Source organism: Prionailurus viverrinus, chromosome B2, assembly GCF_022837055.1.
Source record: "Prionailurus viverrinus isolate Anna chromosome B2, UM_Priviv_1.0, whole genome shotgun sequence".
NCBI classification, from domain to species: domain Eukaryota; kingdom Metazoa; phylum Chordata; class Mammalia; order Carnivora; family Felidae; genus Prionailurus; species Prionailurus viverrinus.
In genome coordinates, this window is record NC_062565.1 from 41,255,815 (window position 1) to 41,280,124 (window position 24,310).

The 24,310-nt window shown below is 50.4% G+C and overlaps 2 protein-coding genes across 12 annotated transcripts in view; one reads left to right on the forward strand and one right to left on the reverse strand.

The window, feature by feature from the left end:
- CUL9 (cullin 9) overlaps positions 1-19,579 on the forward strand; it is a 37,231-nt gene extending 17,652 nt beyond the window's left edge. For 2 of the 11 annotated variants that reach the window (XM_047858207.1, XM_047858208.1), the window contains 22 exons: positions 318-497; positions 684-793; positions 889-1,071; positions 1,203-1,363; positions 1,568-1,796; positions 1,891-2,080; positions 8,819-8,964; positions 9,096-9,225; positions 9,367-9,566; positions 10,051-10,301; positions 11,333-11,678; positions 15,079-15,219; positions 15,381-15,545; positions 15,777-15,940; positions 16,713-16,806; positions 17,224-17,298; positions 17,453-17,563; positions 17,721-17,838; positions 18,246-18,379; positions 18,758-18,898; positions 19,074-19,147; positions 19,233-19,579. In XM_047858207.1, the coding sequence (XP_047714163.1) occupies positions 318-497; positions 684-793; positions 889-1,071; positions 1,203-1,363; positions 1,568-1,796; positions 1,891-2,080; positions 8,819-8,964; positions 9,096-9,225; positions 9,367-9,566; positions 10,051-10,301; positions 11,333-11,678; positions 15,079-15,219; positions 15,381-15,545; positions 15,777-15,940; positions 16,713-16,806; positions 17,224-17,298; positions 17,453-17,563; positions 17,721-17,838; positions 18,246-18,379; positions 18,758-18,898; positions 19,074-19,147; positions 19,233-19,437 (3,548 nt within the window). In that variant the 3' untranslated portion in view covers positions 19,438-19,579. Of the gene's footprint in view, positions 1-317; positions 498-683; positions 794-888; positions 1,072-1,202; positions 1,364-1,567; positions 1,797-1,890; positions 2,081-8,818; positions 8,965-9,095; positions 9,226-9,366; positions 9,567-10,050; positions 10,302-11,332; positions 11,679-15,078; positions 15,220-15,380; positions 15,546-15,776; positions 15,941-16,712; positions 16,807-17,223; positions 17,299-17,452; positions 17,564-17,720; positions 17,839-18,196; positions 18,902-19,073; positions 19,148-19,232 lie in introns of those variants that run through there. The other 9 variants (XM_047858211.1, XM_047858212.1, XM_047858210.1 and 6 more) reach the window with 8 other exon arrangements.
- A 458-nt stretch (positions 19,580-20,037) lies between these two features.
- DNPH1 (2'-deoxynucleoside 5'-phosphate N-hydrolase 1) lies at positions 20,038-22,534 on the reverse strand. Its single transcript, XM_047858219.1, has 4 exons — positions 22,317-22,534; positions 20,738-20,806; positions 20,455-20,565; positions 20,038-20,274 (listed from the first exon to the last, which is right to left on the reverse strand). The coding sequence occupies exons 1-4, from the start codon at positions 22,507-22,509 to the stop codon at positions 20,138-20,140; spliced, it is 510 nt and encodes a 169-aa protein (XP_047714175.1). The 5' UTR covers positions 22,510-22,534; the 3' UTR covers positions 20,038-20,137.
- Between the last annotated feature and the right edge of the window lie 1,776 nt (positions 22,535-24,310).

Consider the following 24,310-nt stretch of genomic DNA (forward strand, 5'->3'; position numbering starts at 1 on the left):
TAATTGTTCCCAGGGATCACCTGAGTTAATGCTCTTGGTTATCTTGGTCCCTGTCTTTATCCCCGAAGGCCTGTCACCTCAGTGCTTCTCTCCTTCCTGCCCCAGGGACTACTGGGTATTTGAATCTTCTCTACCCCACCCCCAACCTGTTAGCGTACCCCTAGACTCCCAGTGAAGTAAGCCTTGGTGATGGGAGGGCTTGACCTGGCTGCCCGCCCCAACCAAGGCTTTTTGTATAATTGGGCCTTTTCTCTCCTCTTCCTGGGCTATCTGTTCCCCTATTTCCCATCAGCTGTTTCTGGTCTGTCTTCTTTTAGATGCGGAAGGTGTGAGTTCCCTGGGATGGCTGCTGGATCAGTACTTAGAGCAAAGGGAGAGCTCTCAGAACCCCCTGAGTCGAGCGGCATCCTTTGCCTCTCGAGTTCGTCGCCTTTGTCACTTGCTGGTGCATGTAGAGCCTCCGCCTGGGCCTTCTCCTGAACCATCCACTCGGCCTAGTAAGTCCCAGCCATGGCCTGTTGAGCTGAGAATCTGGCCAGTGGTGATACCTGGCTCCTTCCCCTCTTGGATCTTACTTTTCCTGACTGCTCTGTGCGCACCTTTCCAGGGGTCAGTACCCAAGATCCCCTAGATTCACTCAGGGGCTGAGATGAAACCCCTTCCTTTGCCCTCTGTCTCCACAGTCAGCAAGAACAGTAAGGGCCGGGATCGGAGCCCCGGGCCTTCACCAGTTCTTCCAAGCAGCAGCCTGAGGAACATAACCCAGTGCTGGCTGAGCGTGGTGCAAGAGCAGGTGAGTGGAAGGAAGTGCAGTGGGAGGTGGGGCAGGGCTGCTAGGCTATTGCATGTGGGACCACACCTTTTATGCTATTTCTCCTCTCTTCTCAGGTCAGCAGGTTCCTGGCTGCAGCCTGGAGGGCCCCCGACTTCGTGCCTCGGTACTGCAAACTCTACGAGCACTTGCAGAGAGCAGGTTCGGAGCTCTTTGGGCCTCGGGCAGCCTTCACGCTGGCTCTGCGCAGTGGCTTCTCCGGTGCGTTGCTACAGCAGTCCTTCCTCACCGCTGCTCACGTGAGTACTACCAGCCTCCTGGTCACCACTGAGAGCTGGCTTCTTTCTCTGCCTTTCGCCTCCTCTCACTGCCCACTCTCCTGCTCCACTCCCTCTTCATGGTTGGCCCGTGCCCTTTCCATTGCCCCCAGATAAGTGAGCAGTTTGCCAGGCACATCGACCAGCAGATCCAGGGCGGCCTGGTTGGTGGAGCCCCTGGAGTGGAAATGCTGGGGAGGCTTCAGCGGCACCTGGAGCCCATCATGGTCCTTTCTGGCCTGGAGCTGGCTACTACTTTTGAGCACTTCTACCAGTGAGTGCAGGTCTGAGAGGTAGGGGAGGGGAGACCTAGAGTCTAGAAAGGGTGAAGATTTGAGTCTTGGAGAGAAGACGGAGGAGGAGGGACTAAGATACAGAGATGGCCATGGCACTGGTGGAAAGGGAGCAGGGAGGAAGAGGGGAAGCAGGGTGGAGTGCCCACATTGAGGCTCGGCCCGGCCTGTGTGTGACACCGCAGGCACTACATGGCAGACCGTCTCCTGAGCTTGGGCTCGAGCTGGCTGGAGGGGGCCGTGCTGGAGCAGATTGGCCTCTGCTTCCCCAACCGCCTCCCCCAGCAGATGCTGCGGAGCCTGAGCATGTCCGAGGAGCTGCAGCACCAGTTCCACCTCTTCCAGCTCCAGCGGCTTGACAAGCTGCTCTTGGAGCAGGAGAATGAGGAAGAACAGGGCCTGGACGAAGAAGAGGTAAGAGCAAGGGAAATGAGAGGGAGAATAGGAGAGCAAAAGACTAGACCAAAGAAGGGAGCCCAAGAGCCCTTGAAATCCTTCTATCTCTCAGGAGGAAGCAGAGGAAGAGGAGGCTGAGAAAGAACTATTTATCGAAGATTCAAGTCCAACAGTTTCCATACTGGTCCTGTCACCACGCTGCTGGCCGGTCTCCCCACTCTGCTACCTGTACCATCCCAGAAAGTGCCTTCCCACTGAATTCTGTGATGCCCTTGACCGCTTCTCCAATTTCTACAGCCAGAGTGAGGAGATAGGGACAGGCAATTGGAGATTGGGGTGAGATTTGGGGTGGCAGGAGAGGAAGTGGAGAGGACCTGTGGACAGAAATGTGTAGATATGAAAAAAATGGTCTCTAGGCAGAGCAGTCTCCTAGGGAAGGGTGAAAAGGTGGGTTAGATCTTTATTAGTATCTTTCATTATTGCTCTCACTTTTGTATGAATTTGTTCTGTTTTTCTAACTTCAAGTTGCATGCCTACTTAACTTTTAGTCTTTTCCGGCTTCTTTCCAAGTAAAAACATTTAAGGGTATTCATTTCCCTCTCAATATTGCTTTAGCTGCATTCTGTAAGTTTTTTTGGTTTTTGGATTTTTTTTAGATTTGTTTTTATTGTGGTATACTTAGTTTTCAGTACAGTATAGAAATCTTAGCTGTGACTTAATGAATTGTATGTACTTATACACTCCCATAACCACCCCCAGAGCATTTCCTGCACCCCAGAATACTTCTTCACGTATGTCCCTTTCTAGTTAGTATCTTCTTCCAAGAGAAACCTTCTGCCTCCTAGTACCATAGATTTTTGCCTGTATGTGAACATCATATAAATGGAATAATAGGGTATGTATTCTGCTGTGTCCAGTTTCTTTCAGCTTAGTATCTGTGAGAGCTATCCAGGTTGTCAGTTATCACTACTTTTTTCTTTGAGTTACTGATTCATTTCCATTGTATGAATATATTTGCCCTTTCTGCTGTTGATGAACATTTGGGATGTTGCCTAAGTTTTTATTATGTAGGATGTTAGTATTTGGTATTTTTAAGTTCTAAGAATTTTCTAATTTCCATTGTTATTTCTACTTTGGTCTATTCATTTTTTAAAAGCATATTTTAAAATTCCCAAACCAGTTTTTCTTTGCTTAGTTGTCTTTTTATTTTAGATTTGACCCTCATTCCATTGTAGCTAAAGAACCTGGTTTCTGTGATTCTGAATCTTTGCAATATGTTGAGACTTCCTTTATGGCCTAGTAGATAGTCACATTTTGTAAATGTTCCATGTGTGATTAAGAAAAATATGTATTCTTCAGCTGCTGGCTATAGGCTTATTCATATTCCATTAAATTGACTTAATTACATTGTTCAAATCTTACAAACCTTACTCATTTTTGTCTGCCTGTTCTATTACTGAGAGAGGTGTATTAAGATCTATTATGATAGTGAATTTTTAAACTTCTCATCATGTCAGTTTTGCTATCTATCTAACTAACTAACTAACTAACTAACTAACTAACTATATTTTTAAGTGGGCTTCATGTTCAGCATGGAACCCCACACAGGGTATGAATAATGACCCTGAGATTGAGAACTGAGGTCAGGCATTAGATGCTTAACCAACTGAGACACCCAGGCACCCCACTTTATATATTTTTTGACTATGTTATTAGATAAAAGTTTTAAATCATTCAACAGTACTGTCCAGAACTTTCTGCAGTGATGGAAAAGTTCTTTTCTGCACTGTTTGGTATGGTGGCCATTTGTGGCTATTGAAGTGTGACTAGTGCAACTGAGGAATTGAATGTTTAACTTTGTTTAGTTAGCCAGTTTAGCCACATGTGGCTACCATAATGGACTATGCAGGTTTAGAATCTTCATAGTTAATTAAACTTTTTAAAAAGTTTACTTGTTAATTTTGAGAGAGAGAGAGAGAGAGAGAGAGCAGGGGAGGGGCAGAGATAGAGGGAGAGAGAATCCCTAGCAGGCTCCTTGCTGTCAGGGAGCCCGATGTGGGGCTCAATCCCATGAACCATGAGATCATGACCTGAGCCAAAATCAGGAGTTGGATGCTTAACCAACTGAGCCACCCAGGTGCCCCTCAACTTTATTATTATGAAATCATCTCCTTTCTTTCTAGTAAAGCTTTTTCTCTCAAAGTCTATTTTTATCTGGTATTATTAAATACCAGCTTTCTTTGGTTAGTGATTTTCCAGAATATCTCTTTCTATCCTTTTACTTTTTAAAGAGGGATTGATAATTTTTTTAGATTTCTTTTACTGTGGTGAATTTGAATAACATAAAATTGCCATTTTAATTTTTTAAGATCTGATTTTTTTTAACTTTTTAATGTTTTTTATTTATTTTTGAGAGAGAGAGAGACAGAGTGCTAGCAGGAGAGGGGCAGAGAGAAAGGGAGACACAGAATCAGAAGCAGGCTGCAGGCTCTGAGCTGTCAGCACAGATCCTGACATGGGGCCTGAACCCACGAACCGTGAGATCATGACCTGAGCTGAAGTCAGATGCTTAACTGACTGAGCCACCCAGGCACCCTGAGATTTTATTTTAAGTAATCCCTACACCCAACCTGGGGCTCAAACTCACAACCCCAAGATCAAGAGTCATATGCTCCACTGACTAAGCCAGCCAGGCACCCCCTCCATTTTTAACCATTTTAGGTGGACAATTCGGTTATCCTTTTACTTAAAATTTTTTACTTGGAAATAACTTCAAATTTACAGAAAATAATACAAAGAACACTTATATACTCTTTATCCATGTTCACCTTTTGTTAACATTTTGCCCTATTTGCTTTTATCATTTGCTCTTTGTGTATATATACATTTATAAAATGTGTATTTATGTGTGTGTGCGCACACACACACACAGACATCCTTTTTTCCCCCAGACCACTGTGAATAAATTGCATATATGCTGGCCTTTTGCCTCTAAGTACTTTAATATATATTTCCTAAGAATCATGCTTTTCTCCTATATAATAATCATTCATTTATCAGTTTCAAAAATTTAACATTGCTATAATACTTTACCTTCCACATTCCAATTTTGTCAATCGACTCTATAATGTCTTTTTTTAGTTGAAGACAACATTCAATTTAGGATCATCTATTATGTTCAGTTGTCATGTCTCTAGTCTCCTTGATTTGGAACAGTTCCTCAGCCTTTTTTTGTCTTTTATGACATTGACGCCTTTGGAGAATATAGTCATTTAAAATTTTCTAGGGGCATCTGGGTAGCTCAGTCGTTTAAGTGTCCATCTCTTGATTTTGGCCCAGGTCATGATCTCATGGTATGTGAGATTGAGCCCCATATGGGGCTCTGTGCTGATAGCACAGAGCCTACTTGGGATTCTCTCTCTCCCTTTCTCTCTGCCCCTCCCCTGCTCACACACACTCTCTCTCACAATAAATAAATACATTTTTAAAAAATAAAAGTAAAGTTTTTTTTCTAAACTTTCTTCATTTTAAGTTTGTATATTTCCTCATAATTAGATTCAGGTTATGCATTCCCAGCCAGAATCCTAAGTAAATGATATTAAGTTCTTCTCCACATTTCATTTGGAAGCATATAGTTTCCGTTTGTTTCTCTTTTTTTTTTTTTTCAACATTTATTTATTTTTGGGACAGAGAGAGACAGAGCATGAATGGGGGAGGGGCAGAGAGAGAGGGAGACACAGAATCGGAAACAGGCTCCAGGCTCTGAGCCATCAGCCCAGAGCCTGACGCGGGGCTCGAACTCACGGACCGCGAGATCATGACCTGGCTGAAGTCGGACACTTAACCGACTGCGCCACCCAGGCGCCCCTGTTTCTCTTTTTTGATGTGAATTTTGACAACCTGGTCAAGAGGTTGTTTGATTTCCCACTGTATAGTTAATATTTTTCCTTTGTGACTATTGATAAGCAGCCTATTGGGGAGATACAAACCATGCCTATATTCTGCTCTCATCAGAATCTCCCCCAGTATCATTTACTTTTAACTTTGCCATACTCTTATTTTAGGCATGTATCTTACAAATACCTAGAATTTGTTTTGTATTCAACCTAACAATCTCTCCTTTTGGGTTATCAATTTTATTAGCCTCTTCATAATGATTATGAGTAATGATATATTTGGCTTTTATTGCTAACCTCTTACATTTTAGTTTACTCTTCTTATAATTTGAAATTTTAGTTATTTAATATATAAAAAAGAATATATAAAACATAGGTACAGTTGAAAGGAGAATAGTAAATTGAACACCTTTACAGATATGTTTCCACCCTGGGTTTTTGTGCATTTTTTCCCCTCTCCTTTTGTATTTTACTTAATTCCTTTTTTGTGTCTACATATTTTGGACATTCTATTTCTGTAGTTGATTACCCTTATGTTTTTAACCTGTATGTTTGACTTGTACCTGAACAATAAGAGGACCAAGAGAAAATCTTAACTCCAGCTCTCACTCCCATCTTATTCATTACTATTGTTTGATATTTTAGGATTATCTTTTTTTTACTTCCCAAAATTTATTATTATTATTATTGTTTTATTCAGTTGGTGTGTAGATTTGTTATCATACTAGTTGTTTCTGTCACTAATCCTTTTGCATCTTGATCCTTCTGAGTTCAATCTCCTTCCTAAAGTACATCCTTTAGAAGTCTCTTCATTGAGGGAGTATTGATGGACAACTCTATCAGTTTACCTTCACCCTAATTAAAAAAAATTTTATTATTATAAATTTCAGACAGACACAAAAGTAGGCAGGATAGACTCCAGTGTACCAACGTGGGTCAATACATGGCCAATCTCATTTCTTCTGTACTCCCACCCACTTTCCCCAGCTCTCAAATTTAAAAGATAAGGATTCACTCTCTCTTTTTTTTTTAAAGTTACCATTAAATTTTTTTTCAAGTTTATTCATTTATTTTGAGGGAGGGAGGGAGGCAGAGAGAGAGAGAGAGAGAGAGAGAGAGAGAGAGAACAAGTGGGAGAGGGGCAGAGAGAGAGGGAGAGAGAAGATCCCAAGCAGGCTCTGCCCAGGGCTCAACAGGGCCCAACACAGGGCTCAAACCTACGAGCCGTGAGATCATGACCTGAGCTGAAATTAAGAGTCAGATGCTCAGTCAACTGAGCCACCCAGGCACCGCAGGGATTCTCTTTTTATTTATTTATTTAAAAAAATTTTTTTAATGTTTTATTTTATTTTTGAGGGACAGAGAGAGACAGCATGAGTGGGGGAGGAGCAGAGAGAGAGGGAGACATAGAATCCAAAGCAGGCTCCAGGCTCCGAGCTGTCAGCATAGAGCCCAATGCGGGGCTCGAACCCACAAACTGCGAGATCATGACCTGAGCCGAAGTCGGATGCCCAACCTACTGAGCCACCCAGGCACCCCAAGGATTGTCTTTTTAAAAGCAAAGGCACTACAGTGATCAAACGTGAAATTAATAACAATTCTTAATATCAAATGGTGAAGTGTTCATATTCCTCCCGTTTCCTCAAGTTTTCAAAATTAGTTTTTTCTTTATGGAGGATCCAAAGAAAGCCCACACCTTAATTTGATTGAATTCGGTTTTCCGTCTCCATTAATGTATAGGTCCTGCTTTTCCTTTTTTGCTCCCTTATAATTGTGCAGGGAACTGGATTATTTGCTACACAGAGTTGTCTACAGGCCAGATTTCCGCTGACCATATCCACGTGGTGTCCTCTAGCATGTTCCTCTGTTTCTTTCATTTCCTAAAAACAGTTACTTAGATGTAGAAGTTTATTCCGATGTGGGTCTGATTTCTTGGGCAAGAACTCTTCGTAGGTGGTATTGTGTTCTCCCACCAGGAGGCGTGTGACATCTACCTGTCTCTGTGATGTGAAAATGGAGCAGTGAATTTTAGCATTGCAAGTGTGATCTGTGCTTTATATGGTTTCCTGTCAGCTTTCCACTAGGCAGTCATTCGTTATCATTGCCTAGCTCTATCATTTCACTAAGGGTTACAAACTAGCACCATTCTAGTCTCACCATTCCTTCATATCTGAGCTGGAATGTTTTCTCTATAAAGAGAAACTTCTGGGGCGCCTGGGTGGCGCAGTCGGTTAAGCGTCCGACTTCAGCCAGGTCACGATCTCGCGGTCTGTGAGTTCGAGCCCCGCGTCGGGCTCTGGGCTGATGGCTCAGAGCCTGGAACCTGTTTCCGATTCTGTGTCTCCCTCTCTCTCTGCCCCTCCCCCGTTCATGCTCTGTCTCTCTCTGTCCCAAAAATAAATAAACGTTGAAAAAAAAAAATTAAAAAAAAAAAAAAAAAAAAAAGAGAAACTTCCTCTCAGTGACTTTTTGGTTATTCTGAAGTACCGTTTATACAGGAAAGGCTTGACTCTCTCTTCCTCCCCCCTTATTTTTAACCAGTTTTCAAAATACTGTTGTCTAGCATCCTCCAAAGATAAACGGTGAAATCTTTTTTTTTTTTTTTAATGTCATTATGAACTCATGGATTTTAAGATATTTCACATGTCTCAGTCCAGCACAGGTGTTATTTTTTTGATGTTCCAATTGTCCCATCTTTGGCCAGAGAGTATGTCTCAGACTGGCTCCTTTCGATATTCTCTTCCTTTGACGGCATTCTTGCTTTCTAGTATGAGCGAATATCCAGGCTCGTCGTGCCTGAGCTGTGACACAGAAGGAGGAAAAGATACAGCCTAGTGGATCTTTGAAACTGTCAGCTCCTTGAGGGCAAAACTCAGGTCTCTTCTCTCCAGTGTTTCTTCCATGGAGCCAGCCTGGCATAGGGCGAGACACAGGGTGGGCTCCCAGATATGTGTAGCTTGCCAGGGGGGGCAGACATGGAGGAGGCTGAGCTCTGGAAGCTTGACAAGTCACTTCTGTGGGGCCCTCCTCCCCACAGAGATTAGCAGGAACAAAGCTTGACTAATGGTACACCCTTGCCTCAGCCTCTAACCCCCTCATTTCCCCTGCTCTTTATCTCTACTCTTCTCCTTGGCACTTTCCCAGGTCAGAATCACCCAGTCCTGGACATGGGACCACATCGGCGACTGCAGTGGACGTGGCTGGGCCGGGCTGAGCTGAAGTTTGGGGACCAGACCCTGCACGTGTCCACCATGCAGATGTGGCTGCTGTTGCATTTCAATCAGACAGAGGTGCCTCGGCTCCTTAGGCTCTCTCTATCTTCTCTTTTCCTGTCTGTCCCTCCTGTTCTCCTAAACTCTGTTCCTTCTTTCCATCCTTCCCCCGCCGATTCTCTGCTCTTGACTCTGTTTCTCCTTACCAGGAGGTGTCTGTAGAGACCTTGCTGAAGAATTCTGACCTCACCCCAGAGCTACTTCTCCAGGCACTTCTGCCCCTCACCTCTGAGAATGGCCCTTTGACCCTGCATGAGGGTCAGGACTTTCCACACAGGGGTAGGTCACTGGGGGCTGGCCTGTGCCTCTGCTCCTGGAGGGTGGGTCTCTCATGGTGGGCGTGGGGTAGGGAGTGAGAATGGGGTTGCCCCCACTCACCTCCCCCTTCCCCTCCTCGGGTGCTGACGGAATGAGTTCCAGGTGTGCTGCGGCTTCGGGCGCCTGAGCCCCAGCGCTGTGGGGAGGCCCTGTGGCTGATACCTCCCCAGACATACCTGAATGTAGAGAAGGATGAGGGCCGAACTCTGGAACAGAAGAGGAACCTCTTGAGCTGTCTTATTGTCCGTATTCTCAAAGTCCACGGGGAAAAGGGCCTCCACATTGATCAGCTGGTTTGTCTGGTAGGCCCAGGGGACCATGAAGTTAGGGGAGGGAGGGAGTCATGCTCAGGGTTGGGGCTTAGAGCCAGGGATCATCACAAGGGAAGGTAAACTCTGTCAGTATGAGACCTTGTAGAGTGACATTTTTGTTGGAGTTTTCTATTCCTGACAGGGCAGTTTGTTAGACAGCAGGCAGAGGCAAGACATGAGTGTCTACTGTATACTAGGCCTTTTTCCAAGAGTTTGCATGATTAGGTCATTTAATCTGCACAGCAGTCTAATGGGGGTGGTGATGGTGGTGGTGGTATTATTATTATTATTATTATTATTATTATTATTATTATTTACTCTTATTCTCATTTGACAGGTAAGAAGAGTGGGGCATGAGAGTTAGTAACTTATCCATAGTCACATAGCCAGTAAGTGAAAGAGCAGAGCATTGAACCCAGGCATGCCGGCCTCTCTGGGTAAATGTGGCCTGCCTGTTTCCTCTCCACCCATCTAGGTGCTGGAGGCCTGGCAGAAGGGTCCAAACCCCCCGGGGAGCCTGGGCCATGCTGTTGCAGGAGGCGTGGCCTGTACCAGTACAGACGTCCTTTCTTGCATCCTGCACCTCCTGGGCCAGGGCTATGTGGAACGGCGTGACGACCGGCCCCAGATCCTGATGTATGCCACCCCAGAGCCTATGGGGCCTTGCCGGGGTCAGGCAGAGGTCCCCTTCTGCGGCAACCAGACCGCCAAGACCTCCAAGCCTAGGTAGCTGTCCCCAGCCCCGTTCCCTGCTGCTAGGGCTCCAAGCCAGGAGGGAGGGCTGGGCTCCCAGGGACAGACGGCACTGCAGTGACACGGGAGTTTTAGTGCCAAGGCCAGGCTCTTTTGTGGAAAAGCACTTCACTTCTGTCTTTGTGTACCCCATTTTCCCTGCCTCTGTCATTTCTCCCACTTTGCCAGTCCTCATTCCCCCTGCCAGCACCGTCACCCCTTCTTTGCCTTCCTAATCAGGGGCCCTGCTGTCCCCATTCTCCTAGAGTCAGCCCATAGGCAAGGGGCCCAGACACATAAGCTTCTGTATAGATAACTCTCATTCTAAGCAAAAATGCAGTATCATACAACTGTGTATTGAGTGCTGATTATGCTCTCTGCTCAATGAAATGTACAAACTCTAGTCTTCAAGAAGCCTGTTCTACAGAGGAATTTGTCATAGGATCCCCCTAATTAGCTGGCACCCCTAAAGCTTGTTATATCACATTCAGCTCACTAGAAGTTGTTATGGCACAACTCTTATGCCTGCTGCCTGCACTGTATATAAAGTAAGTTCTCTAGAGAAATCTTTCTCAAACTTTCACTTGCACACATGTCACCTGGGGATCTTATTAAAATGCAGGTCCTGATTCAGTAGAGCTCCCTGTGATACTAATGGGAATACCCACTGACCATGCTTTGAGTGGTAAGGCCACAGATTCCAGTTTCTCCCCAGATGTGTTGCTGCTGGTTTAGGTGGGGCTTACGGTGGGATTATCCCATCCACTGTGGGTCAGTTTGCTTCCCGATGCCTGCCTACCAGATTCCTGGGGTGTTAGAGATCATTGTGACAACCAGCCCCACTCGCCACTTACAAACGCTTCTGTGGAAAGCAGCTCTGACAGTTGGTTTGGGTGGCTACCCTTAGGTTGGTTAGGCAGGCGCAAGCAGGCGTGCGCAAGTGGGGAGCTGAGGGCCATGGTGGGGTTCATTTAGTAGATAAGCAGAGCAGGGATATTGATTGCTGAATCTCCTCTTCCCTCAAGCCCAGAAGCTGTGGCTGCCCTGGCGTCTCTCCAGCTGCCTGCAGGCCGCACCATGAGCCCCCAGGAGGTAGAAGGGTTGATGGAGCAGACGGTGCGGCAGGTGCAAGAGACGCTGAACCTAGAGGCAGATGTGGCTCAGCACCTTTTGGCTCATTCCCACTGGGGTGCTGAACAGCTGCTGCAGAGCTACAGTGATAACCCTGAGCCGCTGCTGCTGGCAGCTGGGCTGTGTGTACCCCAGGCCCAGGAGGCCCCCGCACGCCCTGACCACTGCCCTGTCTGTGTCAGCCCCCTGGAGCCTGACGACGACTTGCCCTCTCTCTGCTGCATGCACTACTGCTGCAAGGTGAGGCCCCGCCTGCCCCTCTCCTGCCCCTCTCCTGCCCCTCTTCTGCCCCTCTCCTGCCCCACACAATTCCTCGTGAACTCTGGGCTTCTAGCCCAGCATTGCCATTTCCCAACCTGGGCAGTGTCGGACAAGGCTCTTCGTCCCTCTGAAACTGGTTTTGTCATCTAAAAGTGGCGCCCCTAGCCTCAACACTCTGAAGAGTGGTTGTTGTTAGGATCCAGTGAAATGTATAAGTGGCTCTAAAACTTTGCCAGTGGCAAAGTTTTAATAGGTGAATATGCTAATAATATGCTAAAATATGCCGGTGGCATATTGTGATCACTGGGAGCTTTTAAAAAGTCCTCATGCTCAAACTGTTAAATTGGAATCTCTGGAGGTGAAACCCAGGCATCTGGAGTTTTAAAAATTCCTCAGGTGACTCCAGTGTTCAGCCAGGTTTGAGAACTATAGATAGATAGGTAGATAGATAGATAGATAGATAGATAGATAGATAGATAGATAGATGGGTAGCACACGCATACACGTAAAATATACATCAAGGCACTTCATAAATGAGAAGTGTTATTACATTGATGATGACTATAGGTTTATGTTTCCTAATTATCATTCAAGTCCCTTTATCTCAGAACATGAGAATAGCACAGAAGTCAAGGGAATTATGGGAAGCCAGATCTTGCTACTGTACAGCTGAGCAGAGGAGGCTGTAGATGGGGGAGTGAGTTGTCTTCAGTGGCGGGGGAGAGGGGCCGAGGTGCAGGGGACCAGAGTGCTGAGTGTCCCATGTTCCCTGCCTCACAGCTCTTAGAACTGATGCCAAGCCCAAACACATCAGCTTAACAGGATGAGCGCGCTTGTTGCCCTGAATCTAGCTGCCTCTCCCAACAGCGTCTCCCCAGTGGTGGGTGATCTGGGACGCGTGCATTGGCATGTGTGTGTACGTGTACTTTTCCTCCTTCCTTTTTTGCTCTGCTTCAAGTTACTCTTCTCACACGGTTTCCTGTGCCCCCCTTTTCCTGGTTCTTAATTATTTCCTTCCCACTTTCACTTTTTCATTCAACTAATGTTTGTCATGAACTTACTGTGTGCACAGCACCGGGTGCTATATGAGGGGGTGGGAAAATCCAAGCCAGAAGGGCTAATAATATCAGCAGCTAATATTTATGGGGGATGCATTCTGGGCCGTTCTGCTGTTATATATATATTATCTTGCTTAATTCCCATGAAAGTGTGTGAGGTCGGTATTTTTACCATCCCCATTTTGCTGGTGACAGATGGAGGCGCCTGGAGGAGAAGTCACCTGCCCAAGGTCAGGATTTGGACTTTGGCAGTCTTGCTCCAGGGCCCTCCCTCATGCTTTTATGACAAGTGAGGGGAAGGAAATACAACAGGGTCATGTCATAGGAAGTGACTGAGGTGAGGAGTGGGGGGAGAGTCCCTGTCAGGGACTTTAGATTGGGGAGGCCAGGGAAGGCTGTCCTTGAAGAGGTGACTATTTGGTGGAAGAGCGTGGCAGACAGAGGGGACAGCAATTGCAAAGAAGCTGAGACTGGTGGCTAAAGCACAGTGATGTGGTGGGACAGTGGAGGGAGAGATTTGGGAGGGAGATGGACCCAGTGGGGTTGGGATTGGCATACAGTGGGCTTGACTTTATGGAAAGCCACGATGGAGTTAAGCAGGGGAGTAATTGGATCTGATTTTCATTTTCTAAAAGATCACCATGTGTGGAAGAAAGGCTTGGGCAGATCTTGTGTGGAAGCAGGGGCACCTGTTGGGAGACTGTTGTATAAAGAGGCAGGAAGCGGTGGGTGTTTTCCCAGCGTTTGCAGTGAAGAGAGAAGGGGACAGATTGGGGTACATCAGGAGGCAGAGCTGACAGGGCTTGGTGGAGCTGATGGGGGGCTTAGGACAAAGGAATCAAGGGTACTTCCTGGGTTTCTGACCAGAGCATCTGGGTGGATGAGATATGTCATCTTCTACTGAATTTAGCAAGCTGTTGGGGCTGGGGCTGGGTGTGGAGGGCAGGTTTTTGAGGGAAAATTAAGTCTGTTCTGACCATGTGAAGTTTGAGCTTCTTGTTGGACACCTGTGTGGGACTGGACAGCAGAATTTGGAATTAAGTGGAGAGGCCTAGCTGGCATCCTGCAGAGAGAGAGAAGCAGGTCCAGAGTGCTGAGCTGTACAGATCCCCCTGTAGAGATGGAACGACAGGGAAAGTGAGAAAAACAGGCTAATTGGAGATGTCCCAGCCAAGGAGGAGCCTATGTTTAAGTCACAGCTGAGAGGCACAATGAAACATAAGGGAACTCAGAGAAGGGAAGTCCTGGGTTTGGAGCTGTCGATGGGGGCGGTGCGGGGGGGGGGGGGGGTGTTCCCCGTGTGAGCCTTGAGTGACAGGCAGGGTTGGCAGGTGTGGGAGGGGAGTACAGGCTGGACGGAGACTGCATTCCCGGTGGGCTGGGCAGGGGGGACGGCAGAAGCGGCAGAAGCTAGAGCAAGCCAACAGCAGAGGGGCTCCTTAGGGGAGTGGGATGGGCTCCAAACCCAGCTGCCAGCCTTTGTCCTCTGTGGCTGTAAGGGGCCCTGTTGTGCCCGTATGCCTGCAAGCATGAAGTCTGAATTTGGAGTATTTTCCTGTTTTCTCTCAAAAATGCAGGAATTCTGCATTCAATTTCCCACCTTATCTGGCTTTATTTCACCATAAAAAGGGTTTTGTTTTGTTTAGTACCTTTCTTGGAGGGATCTGGGTAGGAAGACCGTTTATGGGGACAAGCAGTTTAGGGGTCAGGGGATAAAGGCCTGGTTTAGGGTGGTGCAGTGACATGGGAGCTAGAAGAGAATCCAAGAGATGTGAGGGTTCCGACACCCGTGACCAGGATGGGTGGGGGGTTCAGTGGGCGAGGCTTTTTTGTGGAGAAGAGGCTGAGTCTGGGAAGATGGGAGCACCAAGGAGCTAGGTGAGCAGATGGAGCTGGGAGGAGAGGCCACAGCGCTGTTTGCAGTGTCCAAGGCCAGCTACCCCACAGGGAAAAGGCACCCTACTGCCCCAGGCCTCCTTCCTCTCTGGCCTTCTTGCTCTCTCCGGATCTTTCTTAGAACTTGAATCATCTCCTTTGTCCTGATTCTCTTACCCATTCCCTCCATGTCCATCTCAACAATAATTAAAATGAGGCCACTACCCTGGCCCACACATCCTCAAAGGCAACTGTGATTTGGGCCAATCCCAGGAAAACCCATAGAAGCCAGAAAGATTAGGGTCAGTTTTGAGGTTGCTCCAGAAGCAGGCTTGTCTCTGGCCTTCCATAGTCAGGAGGGGGGGTGCTAGGTTAATTACCAGTCCAAGATGTCCTCCTGTGCTGCTCCCCTACTGTCCCTAAGCAGCCCCTCCTTTGCCCTCCAGTCTTGCTGGAATGAGTATCTGACAACTCGGATTGAGCAGAACCTTGTGCTGAATTGCACCTGCCCCATTGCCGACTGCCCTGCACAGCCCACTGGAGCCTTCATTCGGGCCATTGTCTCCTCCCCAGACGTCATCTCCAAGGTAGTCCCTCCTCTGCAGGAGGATTCGGTGTACAGCCAGAGGGGCAGGCCCCAGGGGGTGGGCCCACGTTCCGGGTGCCGGCGGTGGGGGGGAGGGGGGGTCTGGAGGTGTGGCATCCTGGAGAGCCATGCCCTCACCTGGTGGCACCTATGCCCCCATAGTACGAGAAGGCCCTCCTGCGTGGCTACGTGGAGAGCTGCTCCAACCTGACGTGGTGCACCAACCCCCAGGGCTGTGACCGCATCCTGTGCCGCCAGGGCTTGGGCTGCGGGACCACCTGCTCTAAATGTGGCTGGGCCTCCTGCTTCAACTGTAGCTTCCCCGAGGTGGGTGCCTGCCCAGCCCTGCCCCTGAGCAAGGCCTGTACCTCTCCTCTGCCAGCACTCCGCTCTGCGACCCGCCCCCACACACACACACCATGTCTTGTCCTCACACGCTGTCACCTGGCTGAGCTCTGTTCCTCCTCCTGTAGTCCTCCACTTGTGACCTCCCTCCCTCACACACTCGCAGTGCCACCCTTGGTTAGAGCTCAGCCATGTCCTCCCCTCTTGCCCTAGGCGCACTACCCTGCCAGCTGTGGCCACATGTCCCAGTGGGTCGATGATGGCGGCTACTATGATGGCATGAGCGTGGAGGCTCAGAGCAAGCACCTGGCCAAGCTCATCTCCAAGCGCTGTCCCAGCTGCCAGGCTCCCATTGAGAAGAATGAGGGGTGTCTGCAGTAAGAGGGGGTACTTTGGTCATTGGTGGGGTCAGAGAGCATGGGAGAGGGTGGGAGGCCTGGTGGTACGGAGGGGCCGTGGGGCTGAACAGAGCTGAACAAAGGAGGCGGCCTCCAGTGATTCCTGCATCTTTTTTTTTTTTTTTTTTTAATTTATTTTGAGAGAGCGAGAGCGTGGACAGGGAAGGGGCAAAGAGAGGGAGAGAGAGAGAATCCCAAGACGGCTCCACGCTGTCAGTGCAGAGCCAGATGCGTGAACCGTGAGATCATGACCTGGGCCGAAATTAAGAGTCGGACGCTTAACCGACGGAGCCACCCGGGCGCCCCCAGTGACTCCTGCATCTTAATGCTCCTTCCCCCGCCTTTATTTTTTTAATTTTTAATTTCTTGAAATGTTTATTCGTTTTTGAGAGAGAGGTGTGTGCACAAGCAGGGGAGGGCAGAGAGAGGGGAACAGAGGATCCAAAGCGGGCTCTGCACTGACAGCAGAGAGCCTGATGCTGAGGGGTTGGAACGCACAAAATGAGAGATCATGACCTGAGCCCAAGTCAGAAACCCAACTGACTGAGCCACCCAGGCACCCCACCCCCGCTTTGAAGTTTGCACTGTAAGGGGCTCAGAAGCAAGGGTGTGCTCAGTAGGCATTGATGAGGTTAAGGAGACTGTAAGGGCATGGAGGGGCCAGGGGCATGTTCCGTGGGGCACCCAAGCCCTTGGTGTTCCCGATGTGGCCCCGGCCAGGAGCCCTCTGACCAGCCAGCTTCCTCCATAGCATGACGTGTGCCAAATGCAACCATGGATTTTGCTGGCGCTGCCTCAAGTCGTGGAAGCCCAGTCACAAAGACTACTACAACTGCTCTGCCATGGTAAGGGCCGGGGCCAGGAGGAGGCCCAAGGGCAGTCAGGATGGGATGCTGCTGCTGGGCCCTGGGTGTCCTGAGCAGCTGAACAGCTGTTGGGACAGAGGCTCAGTGGGAAGACAGAAGCCGCCTGGGCCTACAGGTGCTGGAAGTTCTGTCCTGGGAGGTCTATATTCTCAGGAGGCACCAGGCCAGAGCAGAGCAGGTGCCGTGCGTCAGAGCCTGGCACCACTGCCAGGGCATTTGCCCACACCTCAGCCTCACCTGTACCAGGGGATAATAATGTGACCTGCTTCACAGAGTTAGAATTAAATGATGAGGTCTGGGTGAGGTGTCAGAAGGCCTCCACGCAGGGTACCTAGTGTGTTAACCCCATCCTGCCCAGCAAAGCACCCTAGAGCCCTCTCAACCTGCCCTTACCAGGTAAGCAAAGCAGCTCGCCAGGAGAAGCGGTTTCAGGACTATAACGAGAGGTGTACTTTCCATCACCAGGCCCGGGTGAGCAGGGAGGAAACAGTGGTGTCGGTGAGAAGGTCAGAGGGCTGGGGTGGATGGCCAGGCAGGGGCCAAAGATCCAAATTGGGTGGGTGCTGTTCTGACCGGGTGGGGGAGGGCTGCACGCAGCAGCGCTGATCCGCCTTCGCCTGCACAGGAGTTCGCCGTGAGCTTGCGGAACCGCGTGTCTGCCATCCACGAGGTGCCCCCACCCAAATCCTTCACCTTCCTCAGTGACGCCTGTCGGGGCCTGGAGCAGGCTCGCAAGGTGGTGGTGGTGCGGGCCGGGGAGGGGGTGCGGGGGATGTGCCAAGGGGTTCTGGTGGGCTGGGCCGCTTTCCTCTAACCTGCCTGGATGGAGGGAATGAGGAAGCAGGGAGGCCCCCTGGCCTGAGCAGGGAAAGGACTGACTCGGGCTCCCACAGGTGCTGGCCTATGCCTGCGTGTACAGCTTCTACAACCAGGACACAGAGCACATGGATATGGTGGAGCAGCAGACCGAGAACCTGGAGCTGCACACCAACGCCCTGCAGATCCTCCTAGGTGAGGCCTGGCCCCCTGCCTGCTCACTCCCACCTCCTGCCCACCTCCCCGCTCTGAGCAGTCCATCCCCGCAGACAGTGGGTGAAACAGCACCCCCCTCCCAGCTCCCCACTGTGCTCTGTCCTCTTCCTCCACCTACTTCTTCACAGCCTTACAGATGCAGATATATTGGCCTTTTAAAGTCAGGTATGAAGGTGTGTGGTACATGCCCTCAGGTGCCTAAGGGCTTCACCTGACCGGTTTGATTACCATCTGTCCCCCTCTGCTACGATGTAGCCAGCCCCCCGCCCCCGCCCCCAGAATAGGTATCTAGGGCTATGATAGAACTTGGTAGATGTTCAGTAGGTGTTTGTTGAAGGAAGGAATGGAAGAAGGGAGGGAGCTCCTGTGCCCTGCCCTCTCTGCAGAGGAGACGCTGCTGCGGTGCAGAGACCTGGCCTCGTCCCTGCGCCTCCTGCGGGCAGACTGCCTCAGCACGGGCATGGAGCTGCTCCGGAGGATCCAGGAGAGGCTGCTGGCTATCCTGCAGCATTCAACCCAGGTATGTGGCCCGATCCCGGGCCCCCTGGGCCCAGCACAGCCCCTGCCCTAGGGCCATCCAAAAGCAAAGGCAGGGAGGGTGAAACGTGTTTGGAGACATGGGCTTGCGCCCCAGCTCCTAGGCCAGCCTGTTGGATGTGGTTGGACCCTGCCACTTAACCACCTGGTGAGTGCTGCAAGAGAGTTAGCCCCGATCAAGGGTATTTGCCCAGATGCTTATCAAAATCACTTGGGGAACTTTTTCATACTTCTCAGATGTAGACTCAGTATCCCAGGAGTGGGTGCCGGGGGACTGGGATCCACCGAGTAAGGGATCTCTGAGGTTCTTCCCAGCTCTAATACACTGATGTTGCATCTAAACTATGAGTCCTGCCCTCAGGGAGCTTACAGACGAGTAAGTAACTTGGGCAGACAAGACGTGAACATACACTGCCAGCTCCTGAAGCACGGGGGCGGTGTGCCTCACCATCGCAACCTGTGTCCCTGGAGACTGCCTGAGTTACGTTTCACAAAGGCATCGGTTTGTGGAGTCCTGGGATGAGGGAGGGACGAGGAGGTGGGAGCATTCTTGCCGGGAGCCTGGCACCTAGAGCAGAGGGAGTAGGCCCTCAGAGAATGTTCATTGAAGGAATGATGGGCAGAGGCCCAATGTCCTCTACTCTCCCACTTCCCACATCTCCCTGTCTCCTTGCCAGGACTTCCGGGTGGGTCTGCAGAGCCCATCATTAGAGGCCCGAGAGGCGAAAGGATCCAATGTGCTCGGCAGTCAGTGAGTAGGGTGGGCAGAGCCATGGCGGGGGAGTGGGGGATGCCAGGCTTCTTCTGGGGCTGAGTGTGGCTCTCTCCCTTGCTAGGCCGCAGAGCTCCTCGGGGCTGGAGGTGGATGAAGAGGAGGAGGAGGAGGAGGAAGATGATGAGGATGATGTGCCCGAGTGGCAGCAGGATGAGTTTGATGAGGAGCTGGACAATGATAGCTTCTCCTATGACGAGTCTGAGAACCTGGACCGAGACGCTTTCTTCTTCGGTGACGAGGAGGATGATGATGAGGCCTATGACTGAGGGCCAGGACGCAGGAACACCTGGAGCCACCTCAGAGTCACGGGGGCCAAGGGGGTGAAGTCACCCCTTCCTGCCATTGTTGGGGGAAGCAATTCCCAGTGTCTGCAGTACCTTCTGTTTACCGAATAAACTTTTTCACATACTTCTCTGGAAGCAGGCTGACACAGGTGCATCCCCAAAGGCTAGTGTCAACTCCCTACTCCCTCCACACACCCCCCTCCTCATTGTTCACTTTTTTTTTTTTTTAACCTCCAGACTCTTGTGTTCTCAGAGAAGGTCCAAAGCAGACCCACTGGACCTAAATTGACAAAGGGAAGTGAAAGTCTACGTGGTTCAGGGCAGGCATAGGCCTGCCCGCTTGCCCCAGACCCAGCCTAGCATCAGAGACAGACAAACAGCCACCCCACACCCCGGCCCAACCTTCCCATACTCTTCAGTGTTCCTGGCAGGAGCTTGACGGCATTAGATAGTACCCTCTCTTGCGGATCTACAGAATGTTTAATGTTCTCTACATCTTGAAGTGAAATGCAGCAGGAAAAGGATATTACTGAGGACTGATCCCACGCCACCACTCATAGACATAAAGTTAGAATTTTAAACATACCTTTTAATTTGGAACTGGGGCTAGGAGGCAGGAAGGGCACTAGGGCAGAGTCTGGGATTAGAACGTAACAGAGCAGGGTTAAGTCAAGCGGTTGGGTCAGGGGTGACAGCTGCCTGCTAGAGGAGGGTCAGCCTCAAAGTATCGATCCAGCATGGCCTCCACCTGTCCCTCTTCATAGTCTAACACCTGGAACTTCGAGCCGTCTGCCGCTCCCCGGATCATGGCTGAAAGCACTGAGAAGGGTGGAGGAAAGTAATGGTGGCTCCCATCCACACACACCCCCCTCCGCTCCCCTCCCTGTCCCATTCTGGGGGTAGGCACTGTACCCAGAGCCCCCTCAGGGAAGGAGCTGAGGGCTGGGTCCACAGAAAGCTGGGGTGGAGAAGGGGCCATCCAGGGCTTGAAGTGCTCACCTCGGCCAGATTGTGGACGGAACAGGCACAGAATTCGCTTATTGAGGGCCATGGCCCGGCCCAACTCATAGCCTACCCCCAACGACGGTTGGGTCACTTCTGCCACCACCACTGGGAAGAAAAGAGACTAAGCCTCAATACCCGGGGCTTGTGAGGGAGAAATGACAAGAGTCTGGGTGTGGTGAGAAGAGAACTCTGGGGAGTCCCTTCTAGGTGTGGACGGGATCTAACATCCCAGAGGAGTTTGTGGATAGGAGGTGCGGGGGTGAGGGGAACTGCTCACCATCTGCCTGCTGCAGCCAGGCCAGGTCCCGCTCATGGATGAAACTGTCACCTCCAGCAGCCTCTTCCCCTGTGGATGAGGAAAAGCTGGTCAAGGCCAAGCCCCTGCCTGGTCCTCAGCACTCAGTACCTCTCCTATGCCCTTGCCACCCCCACATTCACCCTGCCACATGCTAGGTGACCAGGGACCCACCTAACACTAAGGTTCCATGAAAAGGAGTGAGGAAATGAAATAACCACAAGAAAGATTCAATCCCATGCTAGGAGGGATGTGTGATTAGGGCCAGATGAGTGACACAGATGAGATTAAGGGAAGGACTATACCTCAGTGTGTGACAGGGATCAGAGATGGAAAGGAGGAGGAATATCCTCCTCCAGTGCGGGATGGAAATGGGCAGTAGCAAGAGACCGCCTGTGCAAAGAAGGATGAACAACTAGGGAGCCTGAGTGGCTCTCGAGGTTTGGTGGGTGCCAGAATCAGCCGAGAGCTCGATATGAGGTCAGGCTGCTTCAGGAGCTCTTCAGAGGAGTGTGAACCGCACCAAACTTTTGAGCACCAGTGCTGTAATACAGCGCATGACCAGTAGGAGGTGGTGGAAAGGAGGGTAGGAGAGGCTCTGACTGGGATCAGTATCTCATTTCCAGCTTGATTAAACGTTACCTCCGGAATCAGAGCAGAATCACTGGAGAGTCCGTTAAAAATGAATTCTAAGCCTTCAACCCAGACTGTGTTATGTGAATCTGCATTTTAAACAAGTTCCCTCAGACTTCCTTTGAGCACACTGAAGTTCCGGAACCAGTAGGTGGGCGTGGACGGGACTAGCGGTGAAACCAAACGAACCTTACACTTCTGGGTCCTGCACTTGCACAAGCCCTTCCCAACGCCCTAGCAATTTTGTGATTTCACCTTTTTAAAGAGGGCTCCCATTATTGCATTAGATATTACGAATCCTGGACCCGCTCCTCGGTCGGGCGAGGGGAAAAAAAAAGGTTTTCTGAGCAGAAGTTACGAGAGTTTTGGCGCGATTTTCAAAGTAGAAAACTCGCCGAGATTCCAGACCAAATCTGATCAAAGCAATATTTTTGAAAGACCCAGCAGCCAGGAAGTAGCCTGATGAGAGTACGTGAGAGAAGGTGGTGGCAAGAATTGGGGTCCTTCGGGCCCAAGACAGGGCGGATATCTTGACCGCAAAGGGGGATAAGCTTGATCTTAGGTAGGGGAGCAGATGCCAGCGGGAAGCTGGGAACTGAAGCAGCCCCATTCACTCCCATTCTGCTCCTCCCTGCTCAGTCCCTGGAAAGAGGTGAAGTTCTCCAGGAAAGAATCGAGGTCAAGATAACAAATGAATGCGGAGACTGAGCTCCCACCCGCAAGTTCACGGGACCCACGCGGTCCGAACTTCGGCTCCCCTTCCCCGCTGGGCAGGAGGGAGGGCTCCGGGCCGTAGGGACGCGCGGCCGGCCGGTGGTCCGATGGCCGCCGCCCAGCGGAGTGCAATCTCGGTAGCGGGGCGGGAGCGGCCCGCTCCTCCGCCGCCCGCGCCCCGGGCCCGGCCGCGCGCTCCCGCCTCTCGCCTCACCGCGCGCGCTCAGCTCCTTGGCCGCCACGTGCTCCGTGAGCACCGCCCCGAAGCGCCGCAGCCGAGACACGATCCGTTCGTACAGCGCCCAGTCCTCGCGTCCGCCGCGGATGCTCCCGCAGAAGTACAGGGCCTGGCGGCCCCCCTGGCCCGGCTCCCCGCATTCCCGCGCTCCGGCCTCCGCCGCCGCCATCCTCGCCGCCGCCGCCGTCTCTCCGTTTCCCGCGCCAGGGGGCGCCCGCTCGCAGCCACGTGACTCGGCCGGCCCTCCCTGGGTCCGGGGAGGCCCCTCCTAAGACTGGCGGCGAGCTGGGAGCGTGGCATTAGCCTCCAGACGCTGAGGACAGCACAGGCCAGGGGCGGAAACCCACCGCCCCGACTTCGTCACTGCAGCTTGCCTCCCACCCCCACCCGGTCCTGTTGGCCTTGGCCTTCCCCATCTCAGCTAGACGCAAGTGCATCATTCCCTGGTGATTCTTACCTAGCGGACCCCATCTCCTACTACTACCACTCACTTTTCTGCAGCCACGCTGGCTTTCCTGGCTGTTCTTCAAGTATGCTGACCATGCCCTTGCCTCAGAGACTTTGCATTTGCTGTTCCCTGGAACTCTTTCTCCCAGGTAGTTCCCTGGAGCGTTCCCTCAGCTCTTCCAAGTCTGTTCACGGGTCACCCTCCCTGACCACCCTATGCAACACGGCAGGCTCCTATTCCCAGAACTCCCCATCGCTCTTCCCTGCCTTACCTTTTCTCCTCAAACTCATGAACTGTGTCATCATGATCTGAGCCGAAATCGAGTTAGAGGCTTAATGACGGAGCCACCCAGGCACCCTTGTTGTATGTCTTTCTATGCCCAGTAGAATATAAGTCCCCAGAAGGGCAGGAACTTTTATAGTTTTATTTACTGCTATATCCCTGGATTCTAGAACTGTACTTGGCACATAGGAACGATTTACCAAATATTTGTTAATGCATGAGTGGATTCAAATGAGAAGTTCTATTTGCAGCACGTTGTAATCTGCTCCGCCCTGTAGTAGACTGACAGAAGCAGGAGCTCCAGGGAGGCTGGCAAACACACCATTATTCCCTGGTGGTAACAATGGTCTCCCCCTCATTTTACTATGAAAATAACACAAATATAGGACCAAAAAATCAAACGGAACAAGAGAGTACCTGGTGGAAAGTGAGTCCTGAGACCCCAATCCCATTCCCTAGAGAAAAGCACTGTTCTGCTTCCTTCTGAATTCTTCCTGAATGATAACTGTAAAATAGCTAAGTATGGGTTACAGAGCTGACATAATTTTTTTTTAATTTTTTTTTCAACGTTTATTTATTTTTGGGACAGAGAGAGACAGAGCATGAATGGGGGAGGGGCAGAGAGAGAGGGAGACACAGAATCGGAAACAGGCTCCAGGCTCTGAGCCATCAGCCCAGAGCCCGACGCGGGGCTCGAATTCACGGACCGCGAGATCGTGACCTGGCTGAAGTTGGACGCTTAACCGACTGCGCCACCCTGGCGCCCCTGACATAATTTTTAAAAATGCAAAAGATGCAAGGGTGCCTGGCTGGCTCAGTTGGAAGAGCGTGTGACTCTTGACCTCGGGGTTGTGAGTTCAAGCCCCACATTGGGTGTAGAGATTACTTAAATAAATAAATAACCAAACAAGAAATGCAGGGGCGCCTGGGTGGCTCAGTCCGTTAAGCATCCAACTCTTGATGTTGGCTCAGGTCACCATCTCAGGGTTGATGAGATCCTCTCTTGGGATGCTCTTCCTCCCTTTCTCTCTGTGTCTCCCCCACTTGCGTGCATGCACATGCACTCTCTGTCTCAAGATAAATGAATAAATACTTTTTTTAAAAAATGCAAAGACACAAAGAGAAGGCAAAGAGATTTTAGTATATCTCTGTCCTCCGTGGGCACGGCCACAGATAGCTGGACCGTGGGGCAAACATGTATGTGGAGCCATGCATTAGGGTCCCAGGCTCTCTCTCATAC